Source organism: Plectropomus leopardus, chromosome 3 (genome assembly GCF_008729295.1).
Source record: "Plectropomus leopardus isolate mb chromosome 3, YSFRI_Pleo_2.0, whole genome shotgun sequence".
Lineage (NCBI taxonomy): Eukaryota > Metazoa > Chordata > Actinopteri > Perciformes > Serranidae > Plectropomus > Plectropomus leopardus.
Genome location: NC_056465.1, coordinates 32094559 through 32107893, shown reverse-complemented (window position 1 = coordinate 32107893; position 13335 = coordinate 32094559). Strand labels below are relative to the sequence as shown.

Genomic DNA, 13335 nt, shown 5'->3' with positions numbered 1-13335 from the left:
TAACTTTTGGCTTATCTGATTGCAGTGACAAAATAAACTTAAACATAGATGGGCAGTTTAAATACTACTTTGGTAAATATCTTTCTCTGTAGTTCATTAAGCTTACTTTCTGAGATTCAAACAAAATGAAATACTCATCTCCCACACTATTGTCATCAATAGGCGGGTTTCCATTAACCCTCAAATTGCGCAAATTGAAATTGCAAATCATCTTGCAATTTTGATTTATTGACAGTCTGAAAATACCGGTTAATTTTGTAATAAAATCTGTAATGGAAACCTGCCTACAGAGGTTGCAGTTCTTCATTTCTTCCAAAGATTTTAGGAATTCTGCTGTTGTTTTCCCTAAACTTACAAATAGCCTGCCTGTAATTTTGGCTTTCATGTAATGTATACTCTTTCAGTTTAAATTGTTGAGAGAGAGAGATAGACAGTTAACCAATCAGAGCAGACTGGGATTCCAGGAGGCGGGACATAAGCTCAGACATACTGTTTCAGAGATGTTGGAACAAAGGGTTTTTTGAACATTAAAGCATGTAAAGCTATTCTAGAAGCCCCCCAAAATACAAATATGTTGCCAAAATATTATAGGGCCTCTTTAAATTCTACATATCACATGATGGCATACTTCTGAGCTCACTTTGCCACTTTTGTATGAACTGGTCTTTCAACCTCTTGTTCAACTTTTGTGTGGGACAAACCAAAGTCATCCAGTATTTGTTTGTCCAGTATTGCAAAACCCATGGTGAAGCATAAACACCCATATTATGCAGGCTGTGCAAATACTTGCACATTATTTGACTGACTCTAGTTTCTTTGCCTTCTTTCAGCTTCCCCCAATAACCAATAATTCTATTTTTAACTGCAACATAGAGTGGGTATCTTTCTAATTCACCATAGACCATATTACTGCAGGTTGCCATTTTAACTTTTAGAGTGTGTTTGATTATTTATATGAGAAGTATTTTTTCCAATATATCTATTCTTTTGAACCACCACACTTCACATGCATAAAACTTAAATGGTGTAACCAACTTCACTCACGACATCACACACACGTTCAAAGAGCCGTTAATCTAATTTAAATATCCCTCGGCTAGTTTGATCATTGGTCGATAGTAAAAGCTTGCACACATTAGCCGGTGAGTTCATTGGACAATAATTGAGCACAGGAGTCCCAGTGAGATGAGGAAATTAAAATGATAATTGTCTCCCTGCTTAAACTTGCACTAAAAGCTTCATTAGAAAATGCTGTAAGGCTAGTTCCAGTGTTAACAAAGGGTTTAGCTGACTCCGAATATGGAACAGGAACTGATAATTGAAAAAAGTCTGCTGCAATACAATGCAATGAAATCAAATTAGAGCATTGCTAATTTGCAACAGCAAAAGCATGGCAGTAACGTTTTACAGCCTCAAAGTAATTTTCACCAGTCAACAATAACAGTCTCTAACGATTTGCATTAATGCACAATAGAGTCATCGCTTTCTTTAGATGGAAACATTTGGGTTGTTACATTTTCATAAGTTTCATAAGTCTTGCCTGTAGTTCCAAAAAAAGAATCCTCAACTTTGAAGGCAGCCTTGAGGAACAGTCCCATCTCCATTCCAGCTTTTTGTTTTAGATTTAGGCATAGCAAGATCCAAATTGCCTCCTTCTTTCTACCACAGGCAGAGTCGGGTACAGTAAAAACCTGTCTTTTCCTTGATTTTCTTCAGCTGCTTTTGTGCCTGGTGCCACTTTCATCCTGGCTTCAGGGTCTGACTCGGGGCCTGTATATTCTTCCACTGACATCTGTTTCTGTTTCCCCCCCTACCAAACTTACTTAGCCCTTAATATGACATACTTTTTGTCTTTCTGACTCAACTTCATGCATGAAACTTATTTCTTTCCAGAGCCGATCTCAGGGTCTGTGCCTAATCAATTTTAATGTTTCTTCTGCAGTGCTTGTCCTTGCATTCAACGCTGCTCTCTGTCTTTATTTATTAAACATACAGCTTCACTTCTTGTCCTTAGCTTTACATACACAGCACACTGCTGCACATTCCTTTCCATTTGCGTCTTTGTCTTGCCAAAAACACTTGTTTGTTGTATATAGGTTAAAGCTCTCCTCCCAAGGGCACTGCGCACTGGTAATCCTTAACAAAACATGTTTGTTTCTCACACACTACAGCTGCACTTTCTTTTCTTTTTGTAGCCTTTAAATTGACCTGAGCCCCCAATTTTGTTTCGATTTTACACTGATCCTCCTACGGAAATATTGGCTTCTTACTGGTATCTTTGCTCTGTCTGGAGCAAACTGATTGGCATTGGTGTCTTTACACAACCACGCTTCCATCAATAACCTGATAAAAAAGTCCCTCTGCACAAATTCAGGTGGCAGGGTGGCTTCAGATGCACTTTTAGAGAAAAACAAACAAGACGAGTGCATGAAAAATTACTAAGTGGGATTGACTGCAGCTGCTTTTAGGCACGTAGCACCATGGGATGTGGCAGAGTTACTAAGTAAGGTCACATTAGTAGAATCTGCATATTAATTTGCTCTAATATGTAAATATCAAGCATGATTATCACAGATTAGAGGAGTATGTGTGAACAGGAGAAAACAGGCAGAGACAGTAAAGCCAGATAAGGCTGTATTAAGTTATGTTACGTTTTTGCCCTAGAAAAAGTAACTATATAATATTTTAGAGCACTGGCGGTTAATGAGACAGTGGGCACCTGGGCACAGATATGCAAAGGGCCCCACCACCTCTTTAACACAGAAGCACACAGATGTTTTTGGTGGTATGTGTTTGTGATTTTTTAATTTGTTTTGTGTCTCTTTGTGGTTGTTTTGTCCATTTTTGTATTTTTTTGTGTCTTTTTGCAGGTTCTTTTCATCTCTTTGCCATCTTTTTAAGTCTCTTCCTGGTCTGTACATCTTAAGTGACATTTTGCGAGTGAAGGTCAGAGGGCCCCCTGACACTTTGGGCCCCTGGGCCTGTGCCCTGTAAGCACATTCAGTAAACACTTGCCTTTACATAAAAGATGGCTTATTGCTGACCCTGAAGTACTGTCGCATGCTGGCACAGTCGCGTTTCTTTTGGTGACTTCCCCATAACTCTCCACTATAATGTAGCTGAAATAACAACACCTCCTGATTTGTGAGTCATTAGACGTTTCATTCCATCCCTGCACTCACAGCTGCTATTTATTCTTGTGGATATTACTTTCATGTTAATTGTGCCAATCATAAATTGCGTTTCATATCCGCAGTGTGGCTCACTGAATCATCTGGGTTTCTCAGTTTAATGACTGCGGGGATGGAGCGGACAAAATTATGCCGCGACAGGCTTAGGCATCTTATTATGAAATCTGTGATACTGCCCGCCCTGACAGGCCTGGGCACCACTGATTAATAAAATCATAAAATGTGAAAACAAATCCCAAGGCTTCCACGCTGTAATTTACTCTTTCTAACACTGTCTCCTTGGGAACTGTTTGACTGTGTTCTTGGTGTTGTGCGAGGTGGTTGTTTCAGTGTTAAAGCTAATGGCTTTGAGCAAGAACAAATGTGGGCCTTGGGTCTTAATCCCCGCTGCTAACACAAGAGCTGTCTCCAAATATTGAATATATTTAGCTTTGTACTTCCAACAACACTGCCCCTTAAGGCTCTCTCTCTCTGTCTCTCTTTTCTATGTTGTGGTAATAATTACTCCAGCCATGTGTGAGCTGTTTGCCTTAGCGGCACAGTATCTGTATTTTTCCTATAGACTTTTTGGAGCAAGATGATACTTTTATAGTGGTGGAGAGAAATGCCTTCAGCATGATGATTCTTAAAGGTCAGGGTGATTATTTTAAATCTGCAAACTGCAAGCTTTGCCAAGGTGTCTTGTGTTGAGGTGAGGGGGTGTGAGAAAGAACTGTTGTTAAAGTACACACACATTGCAGTTTCCCCTTCAGCAGATTGCAAAGTTTTCCATTTAAACTAACAAACAATCTGCAATATCATCTGTACTCAGTCTATTCTGTATGGGCCTTAAAGGGACAATTCAACCCAAAATTTAAAATACATTTTTTTTCTCTTACCTTTAGCGTACTGCTCTCCTTGTGTGTGTGTGCATAACTACACAATTCAGCAGTGAGCCGAACTCCATTCAAATGAAGTCAGGATATGGCGTCCATGCTCCTGGTGTTTTATTGGGCTGCACCCTCATATACAGTATGAACAGGAGTGAAACTGAAGAACACCAACAAAGGAATACAATAAGTAAGATGCATTATCAGATTATTATAAATCCAACATAGCTACTATGTATCTTAAGTATAATACCTCAAGTGTAGAGTATAGCAGCTACTGGATACACTAATCGAGGTTCCCATGGTCATGGAAAATCTGGAGTAGTCATGGAACTAGTAAAATGTATTGAAAGCTTTGTAAAAAAAAATCAGAGAAATGTGGTGTGTGTAGTAAATTAAATTTATGTAACACAACATTGAATTTTTCTGTAGCTGACAATGTAAAATTGCTCTAATATGAGTCAGCGTGTGTTAACAAAAATCCCTTTTTTGAAAATAGGTTTCGTAGGCATGTTTCCTTTCTTTTTCTTTAATTTTTTTTGAAAACTTAAAAATTTGGGGCAATGTTTTCTTTTCTTAAATTTTGCAATACCAACTCATCTTTAAAAATCTCTAATACACCATTTATCATGGCCAGAAACTGTAAAAACAGAAATTATTTTTGGATATTCATATTTCCAACAATCCTTGAGCAAAGGATTGTGTTTGAGAAACTTTTATGTGTGAAAAACGCTGGACAAAAACGCTGGACAAAACGCTGCTAAGAAAAAAAACCTCCTTGCAAAGTCCTAAAAAGTTTTGAAATTTTATCCATGACAATGTGTGGACACCTTGACTAATGTTAGAGCAAAGAAATACAGAACTTATTTGCAAACTTTAAAGCCAATCCAACACTATGGTATACAATGATTGTAGTCAAAAAGAACAGTATTCATATTAACATATAGTGGACACCTTTTACATGTTATCAGATGGCTCAGGTGCAGTATTCATATGCAGTACTCATAGGATGTGTTTGAATTAACTGGCTTATGTACAGAAATGAGGGTTTATTTATGTACTCCATAAAAATACTACTCAGATATTGAACTAGGGACTTTGCTAAACTGATACTTACAGGCATTGCTTTTGAAGGCACAAACAAAAGAAGGATTGCAGCAGATGGTTTTTGAGAACATTCAGCAAAAATGTGGCTTAATACTGGAAAAAAATGGCTAACTTCCTGTTCTGGGTCAAAGTGCATGACAAACTAAAGGTAAAATATAAGGCCCAGCAGGGGGCACTTATTGAGGAAATGTGGAGGCAGAACATGTAGTGCTGTTTGGAGTGTAAAGTGTTGGAAATAATGGCTGTAGAGATGTAAGCCTTTTCTTGAATATAATGGAACTTGACATTTAGTTTGTGGTGCTAAAAATGCAAAAAAAAACCCAAAAAACTTTACAGAAATGTCTCTCTTCAGAAATAGTGACCCAGTGACTGAAGATAATCCTCAAACCTTATGAGCAGTCGATGCACGCTGCCTTCTGCACGGTGATATGGCTGTCAGGTTTAATTCTTATTATGACGGGGGGGGAGGTTTCCAAAGTCGATGTGAGGGTCAAAGGACAGAGGGACGTCGTATGCTGTAAACACCTCTGAGGCAAATTGTAATTTGTGATAATGGGCTTTGTAAATAAAATTGAATTAAATCTTCTTCAAAAATGTGTGCACTGTGTAATACTGAAGACCAAACTTCTTTAGATCTTAAATCACAACAAACAAGGCTGAGAACAAGGACGAACTCTTGAAAATGGAGGAAAATGATCTCCTTGAAAAATAAGCACAAAAAAATTGAACACTTGCTCACTTTGTATGATGGTTAAAGTTCTTGTCCCAAGGGCACTGCACTCTGGTAATCTTTTACAAAATATGTTTCTTTCTCACACAGCTGCTGTTTCTTTTCTTCTGTAGCTTTAAATTGACCTCGGGCCCCCAATTTTGTTCGATTTTACACTCACTCCTTCGCAGAAATAATATATCTTTGTTCCGTCTGGAGCAAACTGATTGGCATTGGTGTCTTTACACAATCATGGTTCCCTCAATAACCTGATTAAATGGTGGTCCATTTGGCCAAATCAAACAATCAGTGTTCCTCCTCGGGAACACAGATGGCTCAGTAGTCTCTGTCCAAAGAACTGAAACTAATGGAGGGCAGATAGAAAGCTAAAACTTCTGTCGCTGCCTGTCCTCTGTCCCTGCTGAGACCAGAGGCAGGTGTGGGAAGCTGTTCGTGGCCCTAAAATAAAGATTTAGCTCAATTCAAATCTTCCATGTTTGCATTTTGTCTCCTCATTAAACAAAACAGCTGGCTGAGTAGAGATGACACCATCTTCACTTGAGTATTTTTTTTTTGTCTTATAGACACTGTAGAAACGTTTACAGACCTGATTAACTGAAGCATAATGAGCGAGGATGTCGTGGCAGTAACGTGCAATTACATTGTGGTGCATCTCATTTTAGGAGGACACAGTGTTGCAGACAACCAGCCACTGATTACCAGAGACGCCCTCTGAAGGTTACACTGTAATAGACTGCATCCTTCAAAGCAGGCAGCTACTGTAATGGGACGCTACAGTGCCCCAGCGGTGATTCTTTTTCATGGCGCTCCCCCGCACTCAATATAAATAAAGATTTAGAATGCTTAGAGGTAGAAATGGTTTTCTTTTGCCCTGTTCAAAAGTAAAATTAGCTTATATTTTAGAGTTTTCAAGATGTATTACCCAATACTGTTGCTGCATTTGACTGTTGTTCTCTGCAAATGAGGCATTCTGGTATACAACATCTACATTTCCCCCTTTGTCAAAATCAGGAAGCCACATAACTTCCACTGTCCACCCAGACTTTAGTTCTTTTTGTCTTCTCAGATTGTGAGATGTGTCAGTGTTTGAACTTTATTTACACTGAGAAACATTTGCAATGCTTGCTCTGAAAGCTGTTTGAATGCTGTGCTCCTGAAAACACATTGCCCAAAAGTGCGTGTTGCTGGTTACTATGACAGCCAGCTGTTGTCTTACGGCATGAGTGCAAATTTAACAGGGTGATTTCAATGTTTGTTGCTTACGTTTTCTCTTTTTGTTATGTGTATGTAAATCTTGCCCCGCTCTATAATTTGGTGAATCTTGGACTGTCCTTAAAGGAATACATCAATCACAAAATGATCAGTAATTACTCAGCCCGATAAATTGAATTTCATCGGTGTGCAACATGTAGGCAGAAGCGTTTTAAATAGTAAGAATTTAGTATAAATATGTGGAAAGTAATGAGCATACAACTGAATAAATGAATATTGGATTATACTTACAAGTTGTGTGAGATGATATTTTGATGTAGTTGTTAAATGTGGCCTCCATTTACTCCAATTAATCGACAATTTTCTCAGATTTTGGATTCTCCATTCATATCTGTAGTTTTTAGTTAGAGCAGGTTTGCAGATGTTCACTACAACCAACATCTGATATTAGTGATCTGTCTCTCCTCCTTCGCATGAATATATTTTTGCATGCCGTTTCAGAGGTCATATGAGGGGAGGAAAGGTGTAACCCATTAGTCCTGTGGTCTCACAGGATTGCAGGCCCTACAGTGAATAATAGATTTTTTTTTCATCTTAGAGGATACTGCAGCATGCCTGCTTGGCTTTAATGTATAGTAAAGGGGTGTTGTGGTCTTTGTGAGGAGACGACAAACGCTCAGCAGCAGGCACTGCGGTTAAGGTTTTGGTCCCTTGAGTTCTGACTTATCTCCCTCCCAGTGAAGACGGAGGAAAAAAGGCCAGCAGTCATTCTTGTGGCCTCTTTTCCGGTTGTATTATTTCCCAATGAAAAAGCTCCAGCTTCATCAGTCGCAAATGTTAGAAATACACTGCATGTGTGTATGATGTTTTTCAGAAGGGAGGAGCGAATGAGGCGCAGGGACACTACGGCGCGAGGGCACAAACGTCACCGTTTGGCCAGATCCTGTGAAAAGAAACATGAAGAACAGCACAGGGAGAAAAGGCACAAAGACGACAATGCAGGAGGGTAAAAAAAAATCATCGGGTCCAACGGAGATACACACACATAATGAAAAACACGATGAAAGACAACAAAATTATTGTGTTATTGTCATAACTGTGTGTTCTCAGAAGCGGCAGCAGAAGTAAGAAGGATGGTGGTGAGGACAGAGAGACTCAGAGTAGACAGAAAAAAGCCAAAAGAAAAAGGAAGGACAAGGAGACCAGCGAGATGTTCTCTGCTGACCCGGAGAGGAAATTAAAAACTGACTGACTCTCAGTCTCTCAGTCTGTGTAATGAGAGGAGCTGCCCTGTGGCTTCTTCCTCTGTTTTTATCAGAAAATGTGATTTTTATTAGAGCTTTTTCAGAGGAGGGAAAGATACTGTTATGTATATATATTATATAGAGAGTGTGTATGTTTGGCAGGGTTCCTACAGATTAAAGCAAGTGGGATTTAAGACTTTTAAGACTTTTTAAGCCCAATATCATTATTATTATTAACTATTATTATTATTATTATTATTGTTATTATTTTGAAGTGACCATTATTTGGAGTTTTTGCAATGCAATGTAAGAAAAAGAATGTTTTTCATAAAAATCTCTTATGTCTTAGCATTTTTAGGACTTTTGACAGATTGATTTAAGACATTTTAAGGCCAATCAAGGCCTTATTTTATTTATTTTTTTTTTTTTTAGAATTAATGGATTCAATGCCTTTTAAGACTTTTTAAGGATCTGTGACCTGGTTTAAAGCTTTTAAGTAAGGCGTTTATGACACAACTCTGTTTTTCAATTGACTTTATTGATCATTTAACCAAATGTACCATCAGATATACTACACAGGCCGAAGCGTGACAGACAGAACCACAGTAGAATGTCCTCAGACCACCCACTGATGCACAAAAACCAAGTCAGTTTTTTTTCTTAAAAGTAAGAAAATTAGTAAGGCCTCCACAATGTCACCTAATTGAATATTATCTTGTAACATGTTATGAACACATTGATCTATTACTTTTTCAATATATTTTTTTATTGCCAGTGGTTGGATAATTTCGTCATAGCCTCTGAAACAAAAGAAAAAAAAACTCAACACAGACTACTACTTGGCAACGTGTCCTCAGGTCAACGGATGAAGATGACAACCACTGTCAGTACAAACAGAATGGAGCCTATATTTAGAGGCCATACCACAAACGAACAAAAGAAACGTATTACAAGTGCTTGGATCAGTACTTTTTTTTTTTAGACACCCAACATTTACAGTAAAGAAATGTGAGTCCAACTTAACGCATACCCTAATATATAACTACTGGAATTGGCAACGTGTTGTGTCTCCTCTCGATCCGCCCACCCCACTCACTGGATGCTGTGCCGGAGAATGAGCATGTCCTCCAAACAGACAACAACAACATCCTGGTCAGAAGTGGTTCAGGCCTGGATCCTCTGAAGCGTTCTTGGAGGGGGCAAGTTAACCTCTGGTAACAATCCAGTCTCATGTTTGTCCCTCTCTCCGAACTCCTGGCAAAGTCTCAGCTGTCCGTCAGAAGTGAGATATCCACACAGCTATAGCACTATTCTAAGCTTCTCCCACACAGCAAGCTTAGGGTGGTCAGCCAGTCTAAAGCTCTGCCTTCCACATTCCTCGGTCAGTGCCGCTGAAGCAGCGCCGGGTGACTCTGAGCACCGCTACAGCAGGCTGCCCGGCCAGGAGACGATGGTCAGGGTGATCCTGCCCCGAAGCTCCTTTAGAAGGCGCACCAACGCAGTGTGAGTCATCCCCCATGTGCTCTTCCCGTTCACCTCGAGCAAGATGTCCCCACACCTACACAGAGCGAGACGACCATTGGAAAAACACGGTTAACCTAGGATTATATGAATTAACTTTTAAAAATTAATTAATTAAAATTTACTTGACAAGTATACATTTTTTTGAAAAACGAGGGGTTGACTCAACATCTGGTCCTGAGGGGAGCGTAATGACATCGTGTCCCAACAGCAAACAGATGTTAGACTATTGCATTGCATAACCCTGGAGCTCTCTGTCCACACTGAGTCCATTAAATATGCACTTCTGTTACATCATGTAAACAAACCATGTACCTATCAGCTGTGCTCTCAAGATCAGACTGGAAACTTCACCACTTAAAAGGTGAATAAGTACTTACTAGGTTTGTACCAGAAAACACTTGTTTTATATTGTGATACTGACTGATGTTTTTGCTGTGGACTTAAAGCTTCCGGTCAACAGTTGGATGTTAAGTTGAACTGCAAGCGCGGTATTACAATTCATCCACTGTGAGCTGGAAACAAACTAACAGCTCTCCAGGTCATAGACTGCAAAGATTTCAAAGTCGCGCTGGTGCTCCGTGGTCACAAAATGTGACTTAATAGTCACGATGTGGAGCTCTGCAAAAGCCCTGCTTTTTGTATGTGTGTCTGTGAGAGGCAGAGAGTCGTAGTCGTCGAGAGGAAGCGAAAAGCGTAATGCTGAAGGGAGTTTCATGCCGGTGGCTAAAAAATACAAGACAATTTGTACTCAATATTTGCTATAAAGTAATTTTATACAACGCTGTTCAAACAAGCCGTGATACATTGAGTATAAGCATTTCTCATAAGCAATCACAGTGCTATATATACCTTATCCTGCCATCATTATAGGCTGGCGTCCCCTCCACGATGGAGCGGATAAAAAAGGATTGATTGCAGTTGACCTCCTCCTGACCTCCCACGATACTGAAGCCCAGGCTGCCCGAAGTGCTCCGCCGCAGAACAATGTCTTTGCAACAGTAGAGATGCCTGCATGAGCCAAGAGAGAGAGAGAGAGAGATTAAAAACACTAATCTCTCAACTGCATCTTTGAATTATACATACAACTGTATACCCATACTGACTGTGTGCCACGCTCAGCAGACAAAGGCTGCTCTTTGAATAAGGTGTGACTTTTCTTCCCAAGAGATGAGAAACAACAAGAATAGCTGGACTTCAGTATCAGTCTTATAAAGATAGCCAGAGTGAAAATTACACTCAGATCCTTTTCAGCTGCACCACTGGTTGAGACTACATTCCCGCAGTTCATGGTTTTGACTCCTAATCAATTCACCGTTTGAGGAGAAACACATTTTTATTTCACTTAAAGCGGGAGCAGCAGTTGTTTATTGCTGTCAGAGCGCCGCTGTATTTTTTCTGACAACACATTCAATTAAGATAAATTCATGGTACAATCTGAGGGAAAGTTTTTCATTCTCAGAAGTTCCACTGATATCAGAGCGGTGAATATTTAAGCTGAAAAGTTAGTTTGAAAGTATAATGAGTATTCTCTCCCCAGCTGGCTCTGTCAACATTTCAGTTAGCACCAGCTGGCAGAGGTCAAAAGGACCTGTGCTGGGAGTGGAAATTATACCATGTTCTGAAAAAGTAGTGGAGAAAGTAAAAAGATATACACAAAGCAATGCTCACCTGGGTAGCTGCAGCCATGACACCCAGAGCGGCGAGTAATCGTCGTTGGGGAGTGGGCTTTTGGTGCTGTCTGTGGGTGAGGGTGCGAGACAGGGCGGCAACGGGCACTCTTGCAGGCTGTCTTCTGGAGGACGCATCTCCAAGACCTTGAGCACCACGGGAGAGGAGGTGTTCTTCAAGTTGGCCACGGCCTCGCCTCGCGTCACCCCCGTCAAGTCCACACCGTTCACGTTTAACAAGATGTCACCTGAGGGGGGAGGAAGTGGACAGCGCAGCTCATCCTCTGCCCCCGATAAATGCTTTTCAAAAGACCTCATGGGCCAGGGACTCATCATCTGCCTATTTAATATTCAACAACCTTCCTGCTTACAACACAAAGGCGATGGAAACAGAGCGCCACCTGTGCTCTAAAAAGCCTCCTAGCGATGAAAGTGGTTGTAAAGAAAAACAGACAGCACGGTCCAGCTTGGTAGCGAGCAACTCAAAGGACACGCTTGCCTTAGGCGGATATGCAAATGCAAATGAATAGTCTATTACAATACACAAACATGTTTTATAACCACACAAACAGAGACAGCTGCTGCTGCAGTGTCCCATATGAATACTATGTGCACCTTGAACCATGCACAGGACAAACACACTCAATTTATATCTGTTTTTATAACGTCTTTATGCTATTGTGATGCTCTGTCACAGCCTCTCTCTCATTCCTCTCATTTACATTTTGAAACCTGAGCCGATTGGCTTGATTTCTTTCAAAAACATTCGAAGAAGGCACTAAGCAATGACAAAAAGAAAAAAGTAAAAAGTACAAGAAATGTACCTGAAAATTAGTTAACATCAGTTTTCTTGTACTGCGTTCAGACACCTTTCACAAGCTATTTAACCCTTTGAAACCAAGCAAATTGGTTCGATTTCGGGGGAAAGGCAATGATGAACTTGGCCAAAAAAAGCCCCACAAATTGCAAGAAATTAGTAAAAGGGATCTGAAAAATGTTTTGAAAAAGTTAAAATTTTTTTAAACTTTTTTTTACTCTTTACTTTTTTACTTTTAGCTTTTTTTATTTGCTCACTGTCAAGTAAGTTTATTCTAACCTTTTACGTATTTCTTGCTATGCTATTTTTGGCAATGCGTTGTTAAGTTGTTTGTTTCTTTCTCCCCTTGTTTTATAAAAAAATCAAACCAATTTTCTTTGGCTCCAAAAGGTTAAAGGGTTAACAGAGCCTCAGACTGGAGTGTAATGATGATGTTTTGAGATGGATATGCTGGAATCAGCAGTTGTGGCTGAAACCTCTCACTCCCCTGCCTTTAGCGGCATTATGGGATATTAACGCTGCTTTGATTACATGCAGTTATTTGCATCCCATTCTATGTTTTGTTCTATTTCAGAGCTGACTGATTTCATATAATGAAATAATTAAGCACTCCCTACAAATTCTCCTCTGCAACACAATATGTCCCGAGCACTGCTACTCTACTGTTTGTTTGTGTTTTTGTTTAAGAGCATTCGAGCCAATTTGCGGAGCACTGATCCACAGCAGCATCACTGAGTTGTTTTTTTATTCGCTAGATGAATACACTTCATAATGAAACATGAATCTTAAGTGTTCATCAATCTCTCCGTCTGTTGTATACAAAGTATTCATCACCAAAGCTGAATCCATGACAGTGTGCCTGCCACAATGTGAGCTCCAGTCGACGACAACCTCACAAAACAAATACTCCATCCAATAAATGAGTCATTATTTGCACAAAAGAGCTGAACATGACATTTCTTGTAATAAAGACT

The 13335-nt window shown here is 39.7% G+C and overlaps 1 protein-coding gene across 4 annotated transcripts in view; it reads right to left on the bottom strand.

The window, feature by feature from the left end:
* Positions 1 to 8872: 8872 nt before the first annotated feature.
* The window catches only part of lnx1 (ligand of numb-protein X 1), a 49208-nt gene continuing 44745 nt past the window's right edge, over positions 8873 to 13335 (bottom strand). For all 4 annotated transcript variants that reach the window (XM_042483235.1, XM_042483240.1, XM_042483246.1 and 1 more), the window contains 3 exons: positions 11546 to 11792; positions 10727 to 10885; positions 8873 to 9911 (listed from right to left, as the gene is read on the bottom strand). In XM_042483235.1, the coding sequence (XP_042339169.1) occupies positions 9776 to 9911; positions 10727 to 10885; positions 11546 to 11792 (542 nt within the window). In that variant the 3' untranslated portion in view covers positions 8873 to 9775. The remainder of the gene's footprint in view (positions 9912 to 10726; positions 10886 to 11545; positions 11793 to 13335) is intronic.